At 36.6% G+C, this 25,757-nt stretch overlaps 1 protein-coding gene across 2 annotated transcripts in view; it reads left to right on the top strand.

Moving 5' to 3' along the window:
• LOC135071116 (protein FAM107B) overlaps positions 1–21,135 on the top strand; it is a 35,766-nt gene extending 14,631 nt beyond the window's left edge. For both annotated transcript variants that reach the window (XM_063964887.1, XM_063964885.1), the window contains exons 2-4: positions 7,673–7,877; positions 17,096–17,199; positions 20,956–21,135. In XM_063964887.1, coding sequence (XP_063820957.1) covers positions 7,756–7,877; positions 17,096–17,199; positions 20,956–21,107 — 378 coding nt within the window. In that variant the 5' untranslated portion in view covers positions 7,673–7,755 and the 3' untranslated portion in view covers positions 21,108–21,135. The remainder of the gene's footprint in view (positions 1–7,672; positions 7,878–17,095; positions 17,200–20,955) is intronic.
• Positions 21,136–25,757: the final 4,622 nt, after the last annotated feature.

Below are 25,757 nucleotides of genomic sequence, written 5' to 3' on the forward strand. Positions count from 1 at the left end.
AGCGAACGGGAATTGGGAACGTAGCATACCCTAACTTTAGCTATTTCCTATTTACTGGCCTGTTTATAGTGCATTGCACTATGTACCTATTTTGTAGCAATTACTTAGTAAAAAATGTTTTTAGCAGTACCTATCGTGATTCGCGGGGTCAATTTGAGAACAGAACCGTACATTAATATTTATACATTTGAAGCGTATTAAAAATATGCTTTATTTTCTGGTTATGCTGACAGCGAAATTACAAGTCTTAATTAAGATTTTTTTTCCTAAAATAAGTTTTTAGGTACAACTAGTTAAAAACATTTTTGCATTTATGACCAACGCATAAAAATAACTTCATTCCTACTTAACTAACCTGAAAAAATATAGGTTTCCCATACAAAGTTGAATCCCCCACAGATTTATTTTTGTCATAAAAAGAAACCTAAGGTCCCAGCATGAAATCATAACAAACAAACAGATAGAGCCCAGAGTTACTTTCGCATGACTGTGCTTTTTCATCGACGTTCTTAATTAATGGACGAGTATTAAAAATGTTTAAAAGTATTTGTAAAATGTAACTGGCGCGAATATTTTCAATGCAATGCGCGGAGTCTGCACAAGTTCATTCCGAGTGCGTCGTATTGTAGAGATATTGATCAGCGGTTGCGCATTATGTAAACGGCGTTATATCATGTGAGACGCGGTGCGATAAAATTTTGGCCAGCTGCAAGTGAATTAGGGTCAAATTTGAAACTTCTATGATACAAAATTACGAGTAAGTTAATAGACGCTGCATTTCAATTCAATATGTAATCAGTCGACTCGATTATCAAAATTGAAAACGTTACTTATCTGCTAATTAATATCTTGTTTTCGCTGTTTGTTAAGTAAAATAAATATTGATAGTTTATATCACATTTGAATAAATAGTTGTAGAATAAATATTTATTTTATGATTTCCATTACTTCCTTCAAGGCTCTTGTCGCAAATGAATTAAATAACAGAATCATAAATGGTTTTGCAAAGGCTAATCTTGTGAAGTTTCACACCGAAACAATTCGCTTCAGAACCGTCATATTTGTGCAACTTCTACCAAAAATTTGCTACAGCGTTATGCAAGAGTCGATAACGCCTATCTCCCTTTTGGTATCGTCGGTTGCTCCATGTTTCCACTGTTTTAACTGCAGATAGTACCTACAACCCAATTAATGTTTAAACATTACGTTTTCAATTGAAAATGATTTGAAATTACCTTGAATCAATTGAAACGCCCTATCAATGATGAATTGGCGTGTAATAGAATTTCGTAGTACATATTTGATTGTAAAACGGAACATTGTCTATGATCCTATCTACAACTGTGTACTGAACTGTTGTAAAATCATGCGTTTTCCTGTATGATGGATGAATAATGTTAACATTATTCAATGATGTGTGTAAAACAGTGTTGTTCAATCTTTACGTGACGCGAGCAAAATTGGTAGAGTTGCTTTACTTGATCGATTCAGTGCAACGAAAATCTTACTCGTAGCGACGTTTATTATCAAACAACCGCAACTTTCATTCCGTTGGCTTGAAATGAATTTAAAAGTTCATAACTGGCAACTGCACCGTTTGCGTTTGTGTAAAGCACCAGAAATGAGGCCGGGGCGTGAGATAACGAGCCGCAATAAGTGGTGTACATTACAACTACCCCAAGCCTCTGTGGCTACTGTTGAGTTTGCCCTACCTTCAATTTACTATCTAGCAAAAACTTAAGACCAATTCTGTGGAAAATATCCAGAACACTTTTCCACTTGTTACTCGCTTACATACAACAGACACTGTTTATAAAAGAAGTGTAAAATTTCGTTAAAATGAAGTCATGGTCATGCCTATAATTAACTAAGAAACACATGTGGTGAACGCCGAAAAAGTTGTATTAAATGTTAGGCACGTTCCTTTAGACTCGCATCATCCAACTGAAAATAGGTAGATCCGTCTCTACGAAGTTTCGTACGTGAGTAAAAAATTCATGAGCTAAGTTTTCTTCCTTAATTAAAGTAAAAGAGAAAAAAATTCGGACGAAGGACTCGTGACAGTGAACATTGCTTATATTTGAAGTAATGATACTTTGTGCTTATGTTGAAAGTGTCGTTACTTCTACGAGGATACACAGCAACTCATGCGTAGTTAGTAGGACAAAGGTGTTGTTACTCCCTCGTGGCTCGAATATTCCTGTGTTTTGTTAAACGTCAACTAAAAGTGAGGAAAATACGCAGAAAAGCAGTCAAAGTAGAGCTGCAGCCCTATTTAAGAGCACGAGGCAGGAGGAAACAGCCCCCAGCGCGCTTATTAACCTGAGTTCATTGCAGGGACGTGCAATCACGGCGGAGGAGTATTGTCACAAACATACCGAAAGAGGTCACAGCTACGAAACAATACCCAGCCACTTTTCATATCGACGGCAGAAAGCGGAAATGTCGTATCTCAAAAATTGGCTAAAATGACTTTTAATTGTATTGTATTAAGAAAAAAAAGCCGCGTCGAATGGTGTATGTATCGTCTTTCTACGATGAAAAAAAATATAGATACGTCATAGAATTTTTTCCAGTTTTTTTACAATTTACTTGACCAATTGCTGTAACTGGTCAAAAAAAACGCAACTTTCGGAAATAAAATAGATACGACCACACTACTAGTATGTTAAACAGTTACAGCACTCTTTTTCTGAGTCAAACATTGATTTTTAAGGAGATACAGCATTTCAGCCGCCCTAAAATCTTACGATGTCGAACATACAGCAAATGAGCCGAACTGACGTGAGTACTTATAAAATAGTTACTGCATTTCAAACGTATCATCTAATAGCGAAAATCTTACTAACATCATTAGAATAGAGTCTTGTTTTGTGTACAGCAAGTAATACGTCACTCTAGCAAAACAAACCCCCTCCACCCGCTGCGTCATACGCCATTCTGATCGCGCGGCAGTTGTGCGTTAGCGCCGATAGTGAGAACGCAGAATTGTAAATTCTTAAAATAAATATTATTTTACATTTTTATTTGTTGTTTCGTTTCAGCCGAAAGACGTCCACTGCTGGACAAAGGCCTCCCCCAAGGATTTCCACAAAGACCGGTCCTGCGCCGCTCGCATCCAGGCCACGCATTTTGTCTTGTCCATGTTCATTTTAAGACCCACTTGTTGAGAGGCTCTACTGTGGCCATCGAGCATTGTGTTTAGGTCCTCCACGGTCTCAGCTATGACTACGATATCGTCCGCGAAACGAAGGTGGGTGATATACTCGCCGTTGATATTTATGCCGAATCCGCTCCAGTCCAGAAGCTTGAAAAAATTTTCCAGGGCGGTGGTGAACAGTTTCGGAGATATGATATCTCCCTGTCTCACTCCTCGCTGCAACTGGATAAGTTTCGAGTTCTGATCCTGGAGGCGGACCGACATTGTAGCGTTTTCGTACAAGCCCTTCAGCACTTCGATGTATCTATAGTCAATTTGGCACCGTTGGAGAGACTGTAGCACTGCCCAGGTCAGTCGAAGGCTTTTTCATAGTCCACAAACGCCTAAGTGGCTGATTATAATCTGCCGTAGCGTATGTATCTGGTATATGGTACTAAAGCCTTTTCGGAAACCGGCTTGTTCGGGAGGCTGGAAGTCGTCGAGCCTGCGTGCGAGACGATTCGTGATGACTCTCGAAAACAGCTTGTAGACATGGCTCAGAAGTGAGATAGGTCTATAAATTTTTCAACAAGGTTTTGTCGCCTTTTTTGAAGAAAAGTTTCACCACACTTCTGTGCCATGCCGTAGGCGTTTTTCCCTCAAGTATGACGGAATCGAACAGCCTCTGAAGAGCCTTTAGTACCGGCGTTCCACCTGCTTTCAGAAGCTCAGCCGTGATTACATCATCACCCGGTGCCTTGTTGTTTTTCAGCAGTTTGAGAGCCATTCTAATCTCGTACAGACTGACGTCCGGGATATCTTCGGTGTAGTGTCGGGTGAATCTAGCTTTTGGGTCTTCAGCTAGATTTGGGAAGTACACTCGTGTATAATTGTCCGTAGAACTTCTCAACTTCTTCCAATAACTCAGGCCCCGACGAGATGTCTCTGCCATCCTCGGTCTTCAGCTTGGTCAGTTGACTTTGGCCAACAGACAGATCCCTTGCGAACACTTTAGAGCCTTTGTTACGCTCAATCGCCTCCTTAATACGATCTGTATCAAATTGGCGTTGGTCGCGAGTCAAAGACTTGGAGATCTGTCTGTTAAGACGCCGATACTGAGCAGCATCTTTAGAGGACTGCAGAACCAAGTTTCGTCTCTCTTCTATAAGTTTATTGGTGAGGTCAGAGATCTTTTTGGTTTCTTTTGAACGACGGGTTTTAAAGAACTTAGACCCAGTCGTTTGGACAATTTCCACGAACCTGTCATTGTATTCGTCCACAATTTCGCAGTCTCCCAAGAATCCCAGGCATTCGAAACGATTTTGCAACTCGAGCTGAAAGCTTTCGGGGTTTTGGAGTTGGACGGGCGCTGGGCGGAGCGTAGACTTCATCAGTCGACGCCTCTCGAGCTTCACAACGGTAAAATGGGACCGGGAGCTATGTATGTATGGCTCTGGAAATATCCTCATATACATATAGTCTCCACTTCGTCGTCGGGGTGTTCCGTGGTCGGTGCGTATACCTGTATGACCTTCAGCAAATACCGTTTGGTGATTCTGAGTATAAGGTACGCTACCCTCGCCGAAATACTCTCGATCTGGACCACGTTGTTGACAAGGGACTTGTGGACGATAAACCCGACACCACTCTGGGACTGTTGGTCGCCCTCCCGGAAATAGAGCAGGTTTCCGGATTTCAGGATTATGGTGTCCTCCCCCTCTCTTCGGACTTCGCATAATCCTACGATATCCCACCGCAACCTGCTCAGTTCTTCCTCGAATTCGGCGAGCCTCACGTCAGGCCGCAGCGTGCGAGTGTTAAATGTTGCCAGGGCCAGAGGTCGTCGGGGTTGGTAGCCTGTCGGTACCCGGTGATTCTTAGCACCTCTCGCCCCAACGTTACCGTGACCGCTACCGTGGCCCGGGATAGTAGGGCCGCCGGGGACTAGGGGCCGTGTTTTTTTGTGTCTCTTCATGAGGGGATTTTGCCTTAATCGCCACGCTTGGCAGGCGGGTTAGCGATCGCAGTTTTTTTTTGTGAGGTTTCGCACGCAGACGCTGCTGCCCGTCCGGTGCTGCAGGGATTTTGTCGCCTATTACGTACGACACGCCTCCTGTTGGCGGTGGGGAAGAGTATTCTTTATGGCCGTCCCCCCCATACGGCACTTGTTGTTTACGTATTTAAAAATAATAAATGGCAAACCTCAGGACAAAGTATAAGTAAGTGATTGTTGCAAGCAATAAAGAGAAAGTATAACAGACTGATTTATGCAACTAATGAACAAAGAAGGAAAAGTAACATGATGATTATTCTTATTTAGTTTAAAAACTAATACTGAATTTAGCAGATTGATTGTTGAAACTAATGAAGAAGAAAAACTATGGCAGGCTGATTGTTAAACTTTTAAAGAGAAAGTGTATGCTTCTTAAAATTAATGAAGAAGAGAGATAAACTAATAAAGAAGAATATTTTTGTCGGACTGATTATTATAATTAAAAAACAGACTGATTTTTTTGTGCCATTACATTCTTAAAATTTAAATAAAACAGTTAAGAAAAAGATACAGTATTTTATTGTTTTCACATCTCTGACTCTTATTGTAGATAAAACATTTCAAATGTAGAAAGTTATTTCATTATAAGGTCCATACAGCTAAATAGCCCTGTACAGTTTATCGTTTCTTTGAGATACAGCAGATCCGCTGCCTGGGAATTGAAGTCAACTTAAATAAGCCATACATTTTACCTTCCTGATACAACATTTCTGCAGCTCGACATTAAAAAATCAATTGCTGTAACTAGTCAAAAGTCAATGAAGTAGTAACTCTAGATTATTCCAATCACCTTTATTAAATAAAGTTTAATTAGTAGACAAAACATGTAAAATTTCAGCTTTCTAACTTTCTTAATTTAAGATTTATGAATTTTTGAAATAGTTTTTTTGCTCTGGTGTAAAATCGGACTTTTTGAGATACGACAAAATCGCTTTCTGCCGTCGATATGCCGTTTTACTCTTAAGTGTATTGCTATACAGCGATAATCTTTTGGACTGCTTATCACTGTTTTGTATTCGAAGATAATTCGCAAGAATTTTCAACTAAAGTGGAATTGCAAAAGATTGTAACTGTTTAATTCAATTTGTATTCCAAAACATCTGTGCGGCGGACCAAATTACAAAACATTATTTAAGTTGCAAAAACGCTACACGTGTTAGCATAATATTACAAAAAAATAATTTTAAAGGTCATACTTATTCTTGAAATCGAAAACAAATTGTTATAAATAATTTATTGCTATTTTGTCTTAAGAAATAGCCAGTGTTAATAATTTTAGATTATCGTTACATTTTATGCTTCAGTACGACACGACGCCTTATTTAGTTGCAACATGTTATTAGTTATTCTCATTTAGTAACGCGCGATTGGATGATATCATTCTCGCCGTGATTCATTAGATTCTTTTGAGGTACCTGTTTTGAGTACAAACACTTCTTTGATTTATAGCTATTCATATGTACGAGCCATAATTTTAGTTGTAAGTAAAATACATACATAAAGTTAGTATCACCTTGAGTGTCATTGACTTAGGTGGCATCATAAAAGAGTATTTTACTTAATATGTATTATAAATTATAATACGAGTATATTAAAAATACCTTTTAACGAATCGCAAACTGACACAATTAAGATAGGTACGAACAATGAATAATATAATATAATTAATTATTATTAATTTATTTGTAAATTAATTAGTGTCTGCAGCTAATAGTGCACGATTGTGCAGCAGTAATTGTCATTGAAAATATTTAATACGGTGATATTCGTATATGCTAAGTAATTACGTCTACACGTGTTAAATATTTCAATGGACAATTGAGTTAAATAAATCAGTAATTAACGTCATTTATCGGCGTGGACAGTGATGATTGAAAGATTAACATATTGTGAAATTTAATGTACCTACCTAATTTGATTTAATTTCGGAGATTCTGAAATACCAATCTTTTGTATGACAAGTCTACCTGCATATCCAGCTTGCAAACAGCACAGAAAATAAAAATCTCGAGATAATGTCCCGATCTTACCCGATAAAAGATGTTTGCGATTAAAAGCTTCATATCAAGTCTTAATCAAACCTCATCGGATAAACAAGCTAGAAAGAAGTCCTGCACAATTTGATTAGTTTTGATGTTTTGAATTGTATCGAAATTTTAATAAAGAATGTCTTTAAGTATATTGCAGTTGTTTGTTACCTATAATTAATTTAGCAATTATTAATTTATTTTTATTATTTCCTATCTATCGAGTTTCCTACTTATAATTATCTAAAAAAGATACTTATTATCATCATATTTCAACTTTTTTGCGAATTTAATTGTGCTCTACTAATAGGAAAAGTTGCGTGAGCAGCCTAACTCACTGTACAATGTAAAAATTGATTATAATATACAATTATTCTTATTAAAATTTCTAGCGTTAAGAGTCGCATCTCAAAGGAGATTTTTCAAGTAAAAAAAATGTTTTTATTCCTACAGTTCTATCAGTGAGCGCGCTGAGCGCGACAAGCGGCGTCAGCCTGGGTCCGTTAGTGCCGGAGTCAGTCCCTGGCGCGGACGAGATGGTGCAGGAGGGCGAGGGCGCGGCCGACGGCCTCATCGCGCCCCGGCGGCTGCCCAACCCGTGCCTCGAGAGCCCTCAGCGCATGGACCTGCACAGGGAACTACTCTTTAACCAGAGGATGTAAGTGTTATTATTCTAACCATGGCATTGTTCAGTGGTCGCAATGCAAGCAACGTCAGCCTGAGTCCCTTAGTACCGGATTCAGTCCCTGGCGCGGACGAGATGGTGCAGGAGGGCGAGGGCGCGGCCGACGGCCTCATCGCGCCCCGGCGGCTGCCCAACCCGTGCCTCGAGAGCCCTTAGCGCATGGACCTGCACAGGGAACTACTCTTTAACCAGAGGATGTAAGTGTCATTATTCTAACCATGGCATTGTTTAGTGGTCGCAATGCAAGCAACGTCAGCCTGGGTCTGTTAGTGCCGGAGTCAGTCCCTGGCGCGGACGAGATGGTGCAGGAGGGCGAGGGCGCGGCCGACGGCCTCGTCGCGCCCCGGCGGCTGCCCAACCCGTGCCTCGAGAGCCCTTAGCGCATGGACCTGCACAGGGAACTACTCTTTAACCAGAGGATGTAAGTCTCATTATTGTAACCACCGCATTGTTCAGCGGTCGAATTGCTAGCGGCATCAGCCTCGGTCTGTCAGTGCCGGAGTCAGTCCCTGGCGCTGACGAGATACATAGCATTGTCCAGCGGTCGCGCAAGCGATGGCGCTACCAACTTTGTTGATACTATGTGTACGTGTCTAATGTTAGTAAGTAAGTATGTACTGAAGGTAGAGTCGGTGATTGGTGTCATACAAGACGCTATGACCACGACCTTTAATGTCCCATTATCCATTGTTCAATACTAGCCACTGTTCCAATACAGAAACTTTCTAGATCGCGTACGTATACTAGTATTCAGTATTCATCTATTATCATAATAATATGCACCTAATCTATGAAGTTTTTCTATCCGCAGAGGATGTAATGTAGAGAGTTATATTGTGAACCATCTAGGGAGATCTGTACGTACATGTATTAACTACTATAATTTGTCTGCTATAAAAATAATGCCGACATATCGTTAGTTTATAAACAAGTTTGGGCCCAGAAGGTAGATTTACTTGTTTTTCTACTCAGTCAACTGATGTCGCGTCTTGCGAGTAAAAATACGAAAGTGAATATTATTACAGTGCCAACTGCTCATTAAAGTCATTATTATTTCACATTTATTTAATATTGAAGTAAAGATATAAACTTATAATGTACATTATTTTATTTATGTGTACAGCTGTACAAAGGTTTAGCGTTTAATTTACAAAATGTCACGTAATGTATCTCTACATTATATATTATTTTATCCTCATCGAGGCAAACACTGGTACCTTATCAAGTTGTAATAGGTGTTATTTTGCTACAAAACTGTATAGTCTGATATGCTGTGGCTACTTACATATCTACACGTGGTTCACATTTTCTTAACGTCGTCGATCTCGTGTATTACTTTTCAACGACTCAAGCACCTGCCGTCACTTCTCTTATCTTTTGTCGTGAAGGAGCACCTCCGTCAAAGGCTTTATTGTTCTTCACACAAAAGCCTCTGGCGACTGCTTTTAAGAAAGGTTCAGCATTCTATTGGGAATCCCGTTTCTCGATTTATTATTTTCTGTGATGGTATCGTCGTCCTACTAAAGTCAATTCTTTTGTAACTATCATAGAATCATAGCAACAAACGATCACAACTAGTTTTATAATAGTGTCACGTAAAATTGAGCATGCCTTCTTTAATAACAGTCTCTATGGAACATTGTATCGAAGCACGTATGCATCGAGTTTAATATTTGAACAATGACTGCTATTGGCGCCGGAATTCCTTTATAACCTGAGCATCAAGCCGAGGGTGCGTTTTTTGTCTGCATTCTTGCGAGTAAAATTGATTCCCCTGATCAAAGTTGCCGCGCCTAACTTCATTAAAGCTTGAATGTTTTAGTTAAGTTGTAGGTATACTTCTTGCTGCAGTTCCTTTGGCAATTCATCAACGCGGCATTTTTTGTAAGGATTTTTTTAACCCTTCTATCCACTTAGCAATTAGGATGTGTCATTAAAGTACTAAAATACCTAGATGTCACTAATTCACATTCTGGTTGTTTGCTGGAAAATTATTATGACATTCGGGGTCGATTGTGGTGTAGTGAATTATGTTTTTTTATAGTGACTCATAATTAAGTAGGTAAATGTCACTTTCATAACCATAAGAGTCATTATACTCGTAATTTCTGAGTCACACATAATATCCAACTCTGCCTTATCAGCATTTCAACAGAGGGCTTTACATCTTAACAAAACAATGAATGGAGTGTACTGGCCTCCGATTGTTGAACCCCAGGACTTGCACCAAAAATAGAAGTCGGTTTTTGCTAGGCGTGCGTTTTGGATTCTTGGCGCACAGGTGCGCGACATCCTGCCGGATCCTGTGAACTGGCTGCAATTATCGAACATCTGTCGCCTGAATGAGTTCTCCGGGGATGCGAGATGGAATGGAGTTAGCTTTGTGATGCACTTGTTAATGGCATTCGTTATTATTTTATTTTTTCTTTATTTTAATCCTCTTTCTGTAGGTGTTGTTGTCATTTTTGTTCAATTTTAGATTAAGTTTCAACTCTTGATAAATGAGCGGGTGTAGGGGAGAAGTACCAAATACTGGATACTTTTTGAAAACTTAAAAAAAAACTCATACAAATTCAAAAATTTATTCATTAATTGCACTAAAAATTATTGCGTATCATTATACTTTAAGTTAGTAAACCAAATTATGTCTTAACTCTTTTATTTATTTTTATAAATAAATATTTATCCAAAATGGCACAAATCAATCATGAAATTTTGTGTACCCTAATTCTGGATACTGTATCTTCCTAATATTGGATATCCCATAATAGGATAACAATTTAATATGGAGGCCTGTTTTCAGCAGTGGACGTCCTATGGCTGAGATGATGATGATGATGATGGTCGCGGTAGCTAGTTTATTAGGTAACTGAATTATTTTGTTATTTATAGCTAGTTTTTTTTTTAATTTTTTTATCCACAACGAGGAATCTCTTGGCCTGTATCTCATCTGATGGTAAGTGATGATCAGGCCGAAGGTGAAAGCGAGCTTCACCCGGAATCCTCAACCACGGAGGAACTGGCTCTAACTGCCGGATCTAATGCTGTTAACATTGTTGTTATGGCGACAGACTTAGGTAAGGTAGTTAGTTAGGTAGTTATAAAGCTAATTTGCGAACGTCGAAAGCTCTCAAGCCATGACAACTGTTGACCATCAGTAAACAGTAGTTAATAAGCTCCTTTTCCATTTCAGGATAAAAAGTAGCTTTTCGTCCTAGCATCGTTTTAATTAACTGGTCTATTGTTTTATATCGGTTTTTCACAGCTTTTTAATGTTGATCGAGCCCCGCGAAAAGCTTTGGATGCTTTTAAATTTCCATGTCCTTATTAATATAGCATTTTATGCATGTCACACTGTCAGAAGAATAATAAATGCTACAATTTATTTAGGTACCCTTATACTGGATACCCAGTATTGGGAATAGCTAGGTATCCAATATTGAGGTAACTACCTATTTTTACAAAAACCGTTATGAAATTTTTAACCTATTCCAATTATCGAGAAAACGCATTTAATATGCTTCAATAACTTTATACCTGACTATTATTACTATCACTAAAATAAAAACATCACTTATCATAGTTTTATTGCCTCCTGAAGTCAATATCAAAAATAAAACGACGAACGAAAAACGCACTTTAAAATTTGATTGCCAAGTAAAGAGAGATATGGCGATGCCGTTTAGGAAACGACCCCTAACATTGCATTGACCAACTGGTTTTAAATATTTCATGAAGATAGCGTTGTTACTTTTTCAGTAATTGGAGTATCCAGTATTGCGCACGTATCCAATATTCGGTTCCGCTCCCCTACCGTGCGTAGTTTATTTTACTAACTTTCCCTTAACCAGGTTTTGCTTTATAACTTTTGGCAATTTGGCAAAATTAGTCCCCGGACAGGTCCTTAATTTACCCGCGAATTACGTTAGCGTTACGACGGAATAGAAAATTACAATTGGAGTTTGTAGATTAGATACTTTGTAAAATTTTGTAAAGTCACATTCAGTCTTCGTTAGTCTTGTCATTTCAATTATAATGACTGTCTAGTAGTCCATGCCATAATCGGACTTGCCCGTATCACTAATGAAATCTAATATTCAGAGCTTTCTTGTGACATTTATTTTCTAAAGTGCCGCGTAGTTTACTTAAGACTTAAGTAGTTCCACTAGAAGCCCGGGTAAGTCGCTTAGGTGCTCGAGACACTGGTTGTGCTAAAGATAAGGGTATAAGCTTTATTGCTCGGGTTCAAATTACAGAGTTCTTTTGTTTTACCTTTTACGTTGTTACTTTGTTCAATTATGGAAGGAGCAGTAACGCGTTCAGAAACGTTCAGTAAATTATTTCCAATGACTCAAGAGTCACGTCTTTTTATGGATTTACCACGAGTGATGTGTTTGTTTACAGGACAATCGGTCATCAATCAGTTACTTTACCTCAAACTACTACTACTTTGCCTGGCCCATTCCCATTTTATTTGGGGTCGGCCCTCCGCGTCACTTTACTTTACCTCATACTATCTGTGTTTAATGCACTCCTCGTGAAACCTTTATGCCGGTCCAGTTTATGTCTTTTATTATTTTGTTGTATAGGTACGTACCTCCATGATAAGGTTAATAGGAAAAGCGACAGGCGTTCTAAGGTGAATAGCTTCACAATCATGTTGACCTGTTGATTCAGTTCATTTCCCCGTGAATGCGATTGTCGGAGCCATCTCTGGCTGTTATTTCCGCGCCCGCCGTCGGCCCAGGGCGGAAGGAAGCAATTCCCAGGCAGCTAACGGGAGCGCAATTCTATATAAGTGGTAGTTGCAGCAAGGCTGCTTATAGATATTCCACGGGTATATTGCTGTAGTTTGTAACATGTAAATTCATACCTTCCTGTAAAACGTGTGCAGTGTGCACGCACGTATTTAGAAGAAAAATAACCGTCTATTTTTTAAATGATAGTCATGATAAGCTTTTTGATATGCTCTGAAAACAAGCACGGTTGTTAATGTAGAAACAAGTTATCGACGATCAATGAATTTTTAAAATAGCCTGTTTCCATTTCATACAAATTATATGTTGTAGTAAATAATTTGCATTTTAAACTAAATATAACCTACGATCAACGATACTAAGTTAATTTAGAGTTAAACATAACTTCTGTAAAAGCTAAATTATGGTGATCAAATTTATAATTATAATTATCCTCGTACCTACGTAATTTTCATTACATTGCTCTACGTAAGTGAAGTAGTTTCTTTAATGTTAAACTTTCTTATAATAATGATTATTGTCAGCAATTATGTTTAGTACTATCATAATTATTATACGCAGGTGGAGTGATTATAAAATCGTGTTGTTCCTCGAGAGTAGGTACTTTATCTTATAATGAGTACTAGCAAGTCAAAGAAAAATGCTAAAGTAAAAAACATGCTTCATTCATCGTATGGATAGATGTTTTTAAGGCTATTGTGTGGGTTGTAACAGCTGAGACAACATTCACAAGGAATATTATGCGATTTCTTGTCCACTGTGAAACAGAAACAGTCTGAAATTTTGAATTCGAAGCAGCGAGTCCAGATTTTCGGAATCGATAAATAAAATGGGAACGAGACCTATATTTATTGTATCGATTTCGTAGAATCCACTTCTCGGCCCCATCGATAAGTACGAACACGTGCTAACTAGATGTTTCTTGGAAAAAGAAACCAAACTATTTTTATAGTACTTAATACTTAAAAATAACTTAGTCAAAATCAGCCACTTTGAGTATAATTTGCGGTCAACTCTACATCCTATTATGATAATAGCAAATCATATGGCCATAATTACAGAAATAACCTTGAATGAAGCATTATAACTTACTCAAACATGAAATAATATGTATCACAATATTGTTGCCTTCTATTTTGTTTGTCAGAGTAGATTACTAACAGCAGTGGTTTACCGTAAAACGACAGCTCATTGATTTGCTATTGCGGAAAGATCACGGAAAATGTCTAGTCAGGCTGTTAGTTTGCAAATGGTGTAACATTTCATTAGCTTCGTAGGCGGAGGCCGTGCTGGGAATCTGATAGTAATTAGCAGCGAGAAACGGAATTTGCTGGGGTGGTGCCTTATAGGGTCAGCAAACGGCACCAGTGTCTTAGCACTCATTATTATACGAGTACTATGGTCTTGGTAAGATATTCAATGTGACTTTGTTTTTATGACCTCACTAACTCTTAAATAGACAACTTCGCTGAAAAACAGCGATAGCGATTTCCCTTTCAATACACATCTCTGCGCTTATTCCACCACGTTGCTAACGTGAAGAACTGAACGCGGAAATGTGTGTGCTAATAAATAATGTGCATGAATTCGCGATAGTACTTAGTGCTGTTCTTACCGGTGGTGTAAACAATTTTTAGCTTTTCCACTACATATTGTAGTGACCGCGTCGACCTCTGACTAAGTTTTTACGCGTTCAATGTGTTTTTTGGAAAAAATACTTATACAATTAGATTACGCTAAGGTTAGAAGTTTGACCTGGCCAATCAGTATGATACGCAATATTTGATGGTAGCACTATATTTGTTTGTGACGAAGCTATTATCCAAATGTCACGACTTTAGACAGGTAGACCGATTGACAAAATCTTTAACAGTGCACTCCAACTGTCATTTTACCAATTTTATTGAATTTGGTCTTAGAATTCGGGTTATTTTCATGGACGTCGACATGCTATACTTACTCGTATGCCTACCATGTCTTCACATTCATATTATTAACTGACCGCAACATCCTGTATTTAAACTTATTTTGTAAACAATTAGCAGTACGTCAAGTTGATTAAGCTCTCGTCGGGACCCGCACCAATCCTAAATGCTCCAGTGAACTTTCTGATTGCGAACCTATTTACAGTCGCGCCGCTACTGCAACGTTACGCGGAGACCGAGTACGGAAATTAATTTTATAAACGGGATTAATTAATTTTGAGCGGGAATATTTTAGAAGCGTTCCAAAATAAGGACGCGTACACATCAGCTTTGGAGGTATTTTTGACAATATGTATTTGCAAAGTCATCGCATGGGCCCTTCCTGTTTTGATAGAAACTTAGTAGGATTAGCTTAGACAGTAAATAGTTTTATTGGAATTTCCACAGGCTTAGAAACTGAAATCTAATCATTTTATCGACGAACAGGTAGTCTGGCTCCGCTTGATGATTGAGTTTAATGTTATTTTATACGAGTTACAGCGATACACTATAAAACGACTTTCTTCCATTAATTTTCCAATTTAAGGCATTATAATATAAATTAAATTTAAAATGGCTAAATTTAAATGTCATAAACGATTTCAAATCATAACCAATTTCAATTATGCTCGCAATATATTTCATAATTTACTATCTGCGCAATTATTGTCCTTATTTATTGTTATTTGGCCATTATAGGTCCTTAAAAGTTTCAAAAGGTTTTCAAGGTAAGAATAAATTGGGAAAGTTGCCTCGAAAAATTGGAAAATCTTTTACAATTATTCTTTAAACTTTTTGTTCTTTCACAATATGATACCTACGTAAACTGTACTCTGTACCTAACTGAAAAACTAAGTGCATATATGCATGTATATTTAGGCCCGGCCACATTTCACGGAATACGTTTTACTCATACGGAATCGAAAGCACTAAACAGAAGCAATTGACGGATAAATAACGTTACACAACACATGTGCGAGGGGCAATAAAACAATGCAGTGCCCGTTGACGTCAGAGCACTAAATAGTTCACACATGCAGGTATCGGTCGTGGGAATCGTGCTGCAACAAACAATAATAACATGGTTTTGTGATTGCTTGATGACATAATTGTCTAGAGTTTTCTTGCAAACAACGTGCAAGCCACATTGTACAAGTTTTTTTGGGAGATTAGCGTCAGTTCTTGGAAGGAAAGATATCGGGTAAAGATATCCGAAAATACTTACAATCTGGTCTGTTTATTCTAATAACATTGCAAATCAGAATTGATTTAATTAAACAAAAAAATATAAATGGTAACAAAGGCCTTCCTCATCTTTATCTGTCTTCGTCATAGTTTAAACCGCCTGAAACCTAATAAATATGTCATTGTTATACAAAAAAAACGATTTTTAGTTGTTATAAATGATATTATAGAGCAAATGTTGTTATCATCACAGCAATGTCGACGATGGCCATATATGGTAGCGCGCCAGTCAATTTCAGTTGATAAGATATGCCTTCGCTACGTAGACCTTATCAATTGTGACGTTTTTTTACATACAGAAGCATCTTCTATAAAAGTCGTGTTAGTTACACCACTTATAACTCAAGAACGGCTGAACCGATTTAGCTGAAAATTATCAGGGAGGTAGTTTAGAGCCAGGAGAAGGACATAGGATACTTTTTATCCCGTTCGAAATTAAAAAAAAAGTCTGCTTATTTATTGCCATTAAGGCAGAACAAAGTTCGCCGGGTCAGCTAGTTTACAATCATTTCATTTATGGTCCTATGTCCCCTAGATGGGGCAGAGGGCGTCCACAACAGTCCTCCATCTCGTTCGGTCTTGAGCTTCTCGCTTGATCTCGCTCCAGGTCTTGCCGATCTTCTTCGCCTCGTCCGCTACAGTGCGCCGCCAAGTTTGCCTGGGTCGACCACGTTTGCGTTTTCCTTGGGGATTCCAATCCAGAGCCTGCTTAGTTTACAATGAAACCTACTTATTTGTAATCATTCTTTACAACTCAATAATTGGAATTAAAGTGTTAAAATCAATAAAGGTAATTTAAAAAATAAGGCCGAATAACAAATCCGATGTTACGCCACAACTGTTTGAGTTTGATACCGACCTTTATTTCAGTCATTGCATAAAATACCAAGCGTTCAAATAAGGTTGGTCGAAAACACCCTGAAAAATACATAAATATAGGCAATGGACTGGAAATCGTTATTGCTGCAGTAGGTATAGTTTACTGGAACTAACTTCTTTGATTAACATACGAGTACTGGCAGTATCTGTTAATTTACTTTTTGCTTGATAGGAATTTCAAGGTTTTTCCAATTGTATCTTGTACAGGTTTTAGAGACATGTATGAGAGCTTTAATTAAGAATTCCATGCTAGTTAACCACAAAATCTGCCGGTTCTAAATGTCTGGTATCGCCGAGTTCACTATTGTTTCTCAAAAATGCTTAATTAAATTCCTATCTTTTTCAGAGGAAAAAATGTTCTGAATCAAAAGACCGAGCTGCAAAAGGCGCTCTCGAAGCACAAAGAGAAGCAGATCTTGAATCAAGTCCGAGAACACAGAGAAACCCCAGGTAATCTTAATTTAATATTTAGATAATAAAATAGAGATACACGAGTGAATGCGACTTAGGTTTATCTGTTGATTGTACAAATTGTGGTAGGTAGGTACATATGTTTTGAACATTAGCATAGAGATTAGATTTCACAGAAGCGCAAAATACGTTTTGAAAATTATTTTATCACTCGTGAAAATCCTTTTCCTTATATTTAAGGCATTTTTCATAAATTAAGGACAGTTAACGCGTAATGAGTTTTGAAGTTATCTGCTCAGCGACTAAGTAAACATTTTAATGCAAATACGTTTTGCAAGAACGAGGTCTCGACGAACGAGATAACCAGCTCGTCACAAAGTTGTTAACTATAATATATCGGAGGTTGTCCTTATACCTCATAAAAATTATCTGCATTATCATGCATGTGCTTAATGTCTGAACGGGTAAATGAGAGAGAGCGTAGTGCGATGTCAAAGTCCAGTTTCATTACAGAGCATTTGCAGAAAAAACCGTGTGTTGCTTTACATCTTTATGCTCTACCGGCTCTCTGAGACAAACATTTGGTCATGCAAAATGTCCAAATCAATACTTATCGAGGTCTCGGTTGGAATTCGCGGAATTAACTCGTGCGTATATTTCAGCATTTTTATCTCTGGTCACAAAGGCGCTTGCAAAACCCGTTTGAAGTTTTTGATGCATATTCGACCTCGCTCTTTATCCGGTCATCCCGATGCAGCCAGTGCTGCGTAGATATGATTTTTAACTCTCCTTTTAAAAATTCGTGGCCCATTTTCCTTCGTACTTAGGTATTTATTTTTTTATAAATGTTAAGTATAATTACTTATTTATTTGCTAACAGACGTGTTAAAATATTACATGATTGATGTACACAATATTTTTGATTGATGTTACAATTTACAAGTTCCAGCATGTTTTAATTAGGAAATTATATTTCTTAGTTAAATAAATAGAGTGTTAACAATATTGCATTTTAATTACATCGGATATGTTTACATTATGATTATGAGCAATTTATTTTCTGCTCTACATGGTTAACGAAATACTTGTTTTGTATGATTTTAGTAAAAAAACGTACGAGTACATTAACGCATGTACCTACTATTTTTTATTGTGAAAAAGTTGGTACCTATTTGTTCAAATCAAATTCAAATACAACTTGACTCGAGATAAGTGTCTTCTCGCCCGTTGAGTGACCACTTAAATTTCTGAGGTGTTTACTCAAGAACAAGTTTAACATTCGGAGGTGTTATCGATCCTTTGACAACACTGGGTGTAGTCCGAGCTGCACAGGTGCGCGCGGCCGTTCACCCCGCGCCCAATAATTGCGCAGGCGCATCCTTTTATTAATCGGCCAATATTTCCACCGGCCTTGCCAATAAATGGGTCTGGTCAGGTTTAATTTAGATTCTGTGAGAGGAATGTCGGAACATGTAAATTGAATTCCATTTTGTTATGCTTTTTATACGAGGCTTGGTAGCAAATTATAGCGCAAGTGACATGTATTGAACTGCCAACTATTCTTCTTCTTCTATCGAGTACTTAGGCTTTAACAATCCTCTAAGTCTAATCTAGGCTGCTTAAGCGCTTAAGCTATAGCGCGATTAAACCTTTTTTGTCGGGAAAAAATGCAATAAATTACTTATTGCTATGCTATGATCTAATGTGTACTTAAAGTTCAGGGAACCACCAGGTTTACTGAAGCCTGTAACCTTCACGAAATTGAGTAACTATATCACATAAGGTGATGTTATCATCACATGTTTCGTTTGTGTACTTAACCTAGCTGAAATTATCCCACAAGATACAAACAGTAGGTACTTAGGTTTCAAAAAATTTTCACGCAGTTGAAAAATAATATTGCTCTTCTTTGCTTCATCATAAGATTATCTAATCTGAGTTACCGACATATTCACTACATAGTTAACTTTTAACAAGAAGCTTTTTCGCATACAGGATGGAAAACCACTAAGCAACTACATTATTTAATTTTGGAGATTGTTTTGTTTTAACTAACCATATTATTAGGGGGTACTCCCGTGTATCAACTAATTAATATAAGGATAAAATAATAATTGGTAATACAATACAGACGCTATCATCCAAGGTTATATGAAAGTGAAAATGTTGCCGCACTTCCCGTTGGTCCGCGGGCCAGATAGACCGAGGCGTGGGAGACATTAAATACGGAAACATAATACTGTTTATCTATACATACAGGGTGTCATTTTTGTACTAGATCAAACAAAAAGGGTTGATTCTACTACTTTTCCTAAATAGCCAACATCGAATTATCAAAAAAAAAGTTTGGTCCCAGTACTAAATACTTACCCCCTTACTAATAAAAAGTTAAACAGTTATTGAACACTGTTTTAAAATGACATTTCCATACTAAACGTCACTTTAAAACACTGTTCAACGAGCGTGTAAGTTTTATTAGTAAGGAAGGGGGTTATTGTTCTTATAGGAAAAGTTGTGACTTTTTGTTTAGTCAAGTATACATATATAAAAATTACATCCTGTGTAGAACGTCCCCCAATAGTTAGCTAAACCATAATTATTGATTTATAAATTGAAATAGTTTTTCCACATTACATGCATGAACACGTGAAAGCAGTACAAAACTATTGTATGCATGTACTTTACTAACTTTTTGTAGCCGCCGAACTCAATATTTACAATACATTGCGGTTGCTTTTCCGCACGAAAGGCATATTTTATAATGTTTTTATAAGTTTTTCCTGCCTAAAACGTCGGGTTTAATATAAAGTAATTAATAAGTTTTGCGTCAGTAGTGTGCTAATCGATAAAACATGTACACAAATATTTATTGTTATTTAGTAAACAGGATTTACGTGTGAATATAAGTTAACATTAATGTAAAATAATTACCTATTTCGTTTTTGTGCAAGTCGGTTAATTGTTAAATATGTGAATGAAAATAAAAATACACGTGTAGAATCAAGCTTTTGTAGTGCATAATATTGGTAGATTAGTTTCTAGCCTTTTTTTCATTCTACTTAGTGCTGTAAGACTTTTCAAACATATTTTGTTGCAAGTAGGTAGGTATTGCATTAAAAAGTGAAATTCTTCAAGTAACTACTAAAATTAACATAAATATTACTGACTCTACCTGCGATAAAATAGTATAATTTCTTATATTCCATTATAGGCAAGTAGGTATTAAATTATAATTAGGTAAGTGTTTTATTCGTAACTTTTACTGTATTAATTTACACCACATAATTATTTGTACTCACTGCAGGGAACAATTAATATAAAGCAGTGTATTGAAACGGAAATAACGACAAAGTTATTTTTATTTTGTATTGTAAATGACTGTTAATGATTATTTATTTCGGAAGTTAAGTATTACTCGTATTACGTAATTAAATATATTTTTTATATTACTCGTATGTTTATTATTGTCAAAACATGTAACGAATCGTGTTAATCAAATGATGTAAGCACACGTTACTAGCTGGAGCGTGCATTGCGCTGCGTGCCCCGTTAAACTTTTATATTAAGCGTGAAACAATAAATAACTTGTAGTAAAAAACTCAGGAATAGATTAATTTGGGGGTCATTTTATACCACCAAAAATCAATCGTTCCACATAACTCGATTACTCTTAGGCATAAAGAGATTTATAGTAGAGAAAAAACTGATTGATCCATGCAAAAGATGAGAGTGTTATCGACAATTCATTTACGCCTGAACTACCATACTAATATTCGGTTTTTTTGGTCCTTCCAGAACTAGAGCGCGCCATAGCGGAGCGCGCGAGGCGGCTCGAGCAAGCGGAGCAGAGCGGAGAGGAAGCGGAGCCGGGTACCAGTCCCGCGCTGCAGCAGATTCGGGCGCGTCTCCGCCACGCCGCGCCCGCGCCCGCCGCCTCCGCGCACTAGGTAACCGGGACTTGGTAACCGGGACACGGGACACGGGACACTACCTGACCGATCATGGGCTGACTGGACTCTACTCTACATGGTTTAGATGTACTCATCACTCTCACTCCATTCTATTTTTGAATTCAGATCAACTTGACATTCAATAAACTTCATATTTTGGTGCGCGGTGGCCTGTTTTTGATATAAATTGTAAAAAGCAGCTGAAAATTTGTTTAGAAGTAAATCCTTATATCTTAAATCTTTCCTACGATTTTAATCTTGTATTATCGGATTGATATTGGAAAAGTGACTTCCATTATAACAAAGCAGCTATAAAAACAAGTGCTAGAACTGTACGGCTAGCACGAAAAACTTTCGAGTTCAAATCGTTTGCGTACTCGAATCGCCATCAAAAGATTTAGTAAGAAAACTACAACAGCGCCCTTGTGAACGTGTCGTAAAGTGAACTTAATATGAGATGTGGTTGCACGAAACTTATTTTGAGAATCAAAATTGTCACGTTATTGTTTAATTCGAAGACTGAGTATCGAATTTTATCGAGTACGCAAACGATTCGAAGACGAAAGCTGTTCATGCTAGAGGTACTGCAACGTTTAGAAACCTAAATGCTTCGAGTTGTCTTAGAGTTTTGATTATGTGAAGTCGGATCACTTTTCAATACTAAACCGGTACGATCGATTTAAGATGATTAGGAAAACTTACCTACCTGTAGCTGTTTATAACGGAAAATTTTTGTCTGTTTAATTGTACTTCACCAAAAATAAATTAACCGCTAGAATAATTTATAAAATAGCCTGACGTGTTTAAATTAGCGATCATCCAAAGATCTGCTCTATAAAGAGTACGTTATAATATCGTTCTCTACCTACATGAATGTTTAAAAGGTGTTATTTTTGTAATTATTCTAGGATATACATAATACACTCCGCCTCGTTCGCACTTTAATGGTAGTAATAATACTTATGAATATTTAGGCGCATTGTTATGGTGCCTGGATCGTCTAAGTAGATAATAAACCTTCCTTAAAGTTTTTCATTAGTATCCAGTGCGAAATACCTAATTAACTACACGCCACTTTATTAAGCAAAACACTACAAGCACTGTCGTATAAATGTCAAATAAAATAAAACAGTGCCAAAGTATTTCACGAGAGTTAATAATTGCGTGAAAATATTGTAATTTTATTAATGAAGAATACCTTTATTCAGCCAATCGTACGAGAGAGTATTTTCCAGTTCTAGTCAGAATAAGCAGTCTCGAGTAATGAACATTCGTCTATGAGCCGTGTCGAGTCAAGTAGGATACTAGTTTGGTTTCAGAATAACCGAAAAATTGGTATCAGTTCATCTTTGGTCAAGTCAGCACTGTAAACATCCTCAACCATTATGCCATTAAAACTTCTCATGGACCCGTTTACATTCTTTACCATTACTCTTTTAATAAAATAGATTAAATTTCCAATTCTGTCGGCCTAATTCTCGATTCATTAACATATTTTTCTTATAAAAATCTTTTAAACGCGTAATATGTGAAGGGATGATGTCAAAACGCAATATACGGTTTTTACGGGAATTGTATTATTATGGAACTGAATGTAGAGCTAGAACTATAATAGACAACTAGCGCCATCTACTTGCATAGATCCGTACTAACTTGTGGCGCCATCTACCTTCACTTGCCTACCAACAGAACTATCAAGAATGTAAATCGAAGTTCAAAAAGAAAAGTATGATTTAAGCATAATTTGAGGAAATGCTACGAGGCAAGCACTGTAATAGGTATTGTTAAGGTGTGTGTTGCAGTTGGTGTGAGTGATGCTTTGTTTGCCAAAGCTTGTAAGAATTATTGGTTATTTTATTATGTAAGAAATAATAGCTTTAAATCATTTTGTCATCGAAATGATGTCACTGTAAGTGTCACAAAGTATTGTATGATTTTAATTATGCACCGCGTCTGGTAAGTTTTAGTTTTGTTGGAAATGACAGCATAAATTATATTAAAATCAACATACAGGCCGAAAAGAAACCTCACTAAATGGAATCCGTTTAGTATGGTACGTGCTACAGAATCGATTAATAGTTCGAAAAAATTGTTACCGTTTTAATTTATTTAAATGATCATAATATAGTATGAATCAACCATTGACTGAGGAATCGACTGCGTGTGGTATAAAAAGGGTAAACGTCGACTTCGAGCAAGAGAAAATAAATATTTTTTTAAACTTTTTAACGTCACAACTTGAAACTTCGTCGTAGAATCCATTTGTACGCGTTTACTGTTCTTGTTAAACTCCTTGGAACTTATCTAAGATAGATACTTAGAGATACCTATCGAAATAATTCTTGTAATGCATATTTTAATACAATATTGTAGAAAGTAGATAGATGTTGGAAAATTATAGAATGTATGATCTAGATATTACATTATTCATATTTTATTGAGAGTAGAAATCTTATGAGAATTAGTGCGAGTAAGTGATTGAATAAACATAATAGAGACCCCTTTATGTACACTCATATAGATATACTTATGTATGTATACAATCCCCTCCAGTCCCCAAGTCTATGCACCAATAAATAGTCGACCAGTATGTTTGAATTAAAAGTGTTCATGAAAGTGATAGATGAAAAATATTTTTATATATTGATGTAATTTCTGTAGACAACCTACAGTCCTATAAAGTCTAATAAAAATAGATTCCCCTTACTTTACTACTTAAATTTCAGTAGGTAAATAGAACTATAATTATTCTCTAATAGTTTTTAAATAAATAGTAATTGTGAGATTTATTGTCTACATTCTAATATTTCATTAGTCTCGGGAATTGTGGAAATGTTTAGAATCTCTGGTACTAATTATAAATAAAAATAAGCCACATTTACTTATCTACTCAAGTAATTTATTGTAACCCTTCAAAGTTAAGACCTTGTATACCTATTATATAACTTAAGAATTCATATATTTTTTCAAAACTTATGTTCTCCATTGTGCCTATTTGTAGAGTTGTTATTTAATTTGAGAGTATTCATTATTTATGGTTGATAAAATTGATTATGTATAAAATTATTGACACAAAAATACGCAAATAATATTTTGTAAACCATTCCACTTGTTATTTTTTCACTTTGACCATTATTAAATCACATTTGTACCTATTTCTTTTAAGTTTAGGTTATTGTTAAGTTGTATTGTATCTTAGTACAAAGTGGCGTCGTCATAATGTTTTAAGCTTTGGAAGCTAGTTACGTGGCCATTAAAGTATGATATATGACTATAGATTTAAGAACCATCTTCGTAAAAACAGTTTGAAGGTAAACTGTAACAGGATTCAATAATAATTTGCATAGACAAATAAACATGTTTTAGCAATTTGTGGATTTTTATTTTTTACTTGAATAGGTGAAGGGTAGGTCCCTTCTTATAGTTATCCTCGATTTTCCCCAGTGCTCCTCCCTACTGAAGATGAACAAACCAACTCGTTAAATATTGTCATGAAGCAGGGTTTTTGTGGGACGTGTAAAAGTGCTGTTTACTTAAAATCATTTCAACGTATGTGGTGGTAACGCATCTGTGTTCTAGTGGTAAAAGAGTTAAATTGGGTTCATCTCCCACGACATTATATTTCAACATCACTTTTGGAAATAAGTAGGTATTCATAGTGTGGTTAAGACGTTGAAGACTTCAGACGAAATAATTTTTGGGTAAAGTCTGGAGATCTTTGTGACCATAAAAAAAGATTAGACCAGTTACAGCAAAATTCATCGTGAGAAAAATTATCACTTAACGCCTGTCGGTTCTATCGAGCTATTTATGTAAGGCTTGAGCATTCAAGATAATCTAATAGTAATGTGCGTGTCAGGCGTTTTATGTACTGCACGCCTAGTAAATACACTTCTGGACACATCTATTAGCCCACCTTAGAGTTTAGGTTTCGATGGCCCCTACCGAAACATGATTGCTAGATTGAACAAAAACTGTTGATGCAGTTTTAAACCTGATACATTTTACCATCTTTTTCGATCGTATTGTTTTAAATTTGAATTCAGAATACCATACGACATGGAGCTACGCCTAACAAGTCGGATATGCGCCTTGTTAAAGGCAATTGATTTTTGAATAAAAAACCGGCCAAGTGCGAGTCGGACTCGCGCACCGAGGGTTCCGTACAAACCTGCAAGGTTTACAAAGTTCGTTCATTACGACAATCGAGTCATAACTATGGTATTTTTATTGCAAAATGAAATTGAGGAAAAAAGTAATAAGTTTATATTTATTAAAAAATATATATTTTGTAATGTAACTAAAAATTTAAGGTTTTCGGAATTTTTCCTTAATGTGTGCTATAAAACGTTGCTTCATGCCAAATTTCAAGATTCTAGGTCGACTGGAAGTACCCTTTAGGTTTTGATTCCCTTGCGAGTACTTGCGAGTTTCAAAATATGCAGCTTAAATTGCTGTTTCTTTTGATTGCGTTGACATAGAAGTTTGATTTTGTTACAGCTTAAAGGTATTATAGACCTGAGTATTTGGTATGAATTTCAATTTAATACCTTTACGCGTTTATGAGGAAATGGGTAGTAAGTTTAAAATTATTAAAAAAATATATATTATGTGATGTAACTAAAAATTTATGGTTTTCGTAATTTT

The sequence above is a fragment of the Ostrinia nubilalis genome, chromosome 4, assembly GCF_963855985.1.
Source record: "Ostrinia nubilalis chromosome 4, ilOstNubi1.1, whole genome shotgun sequence".
Lineage (NCBI taxonomy): Eukaryota > Metazoa > Arthropoda > Insecta > Lepidoptera > Crambidae > Ostrinia > Ostrinia nubilalis.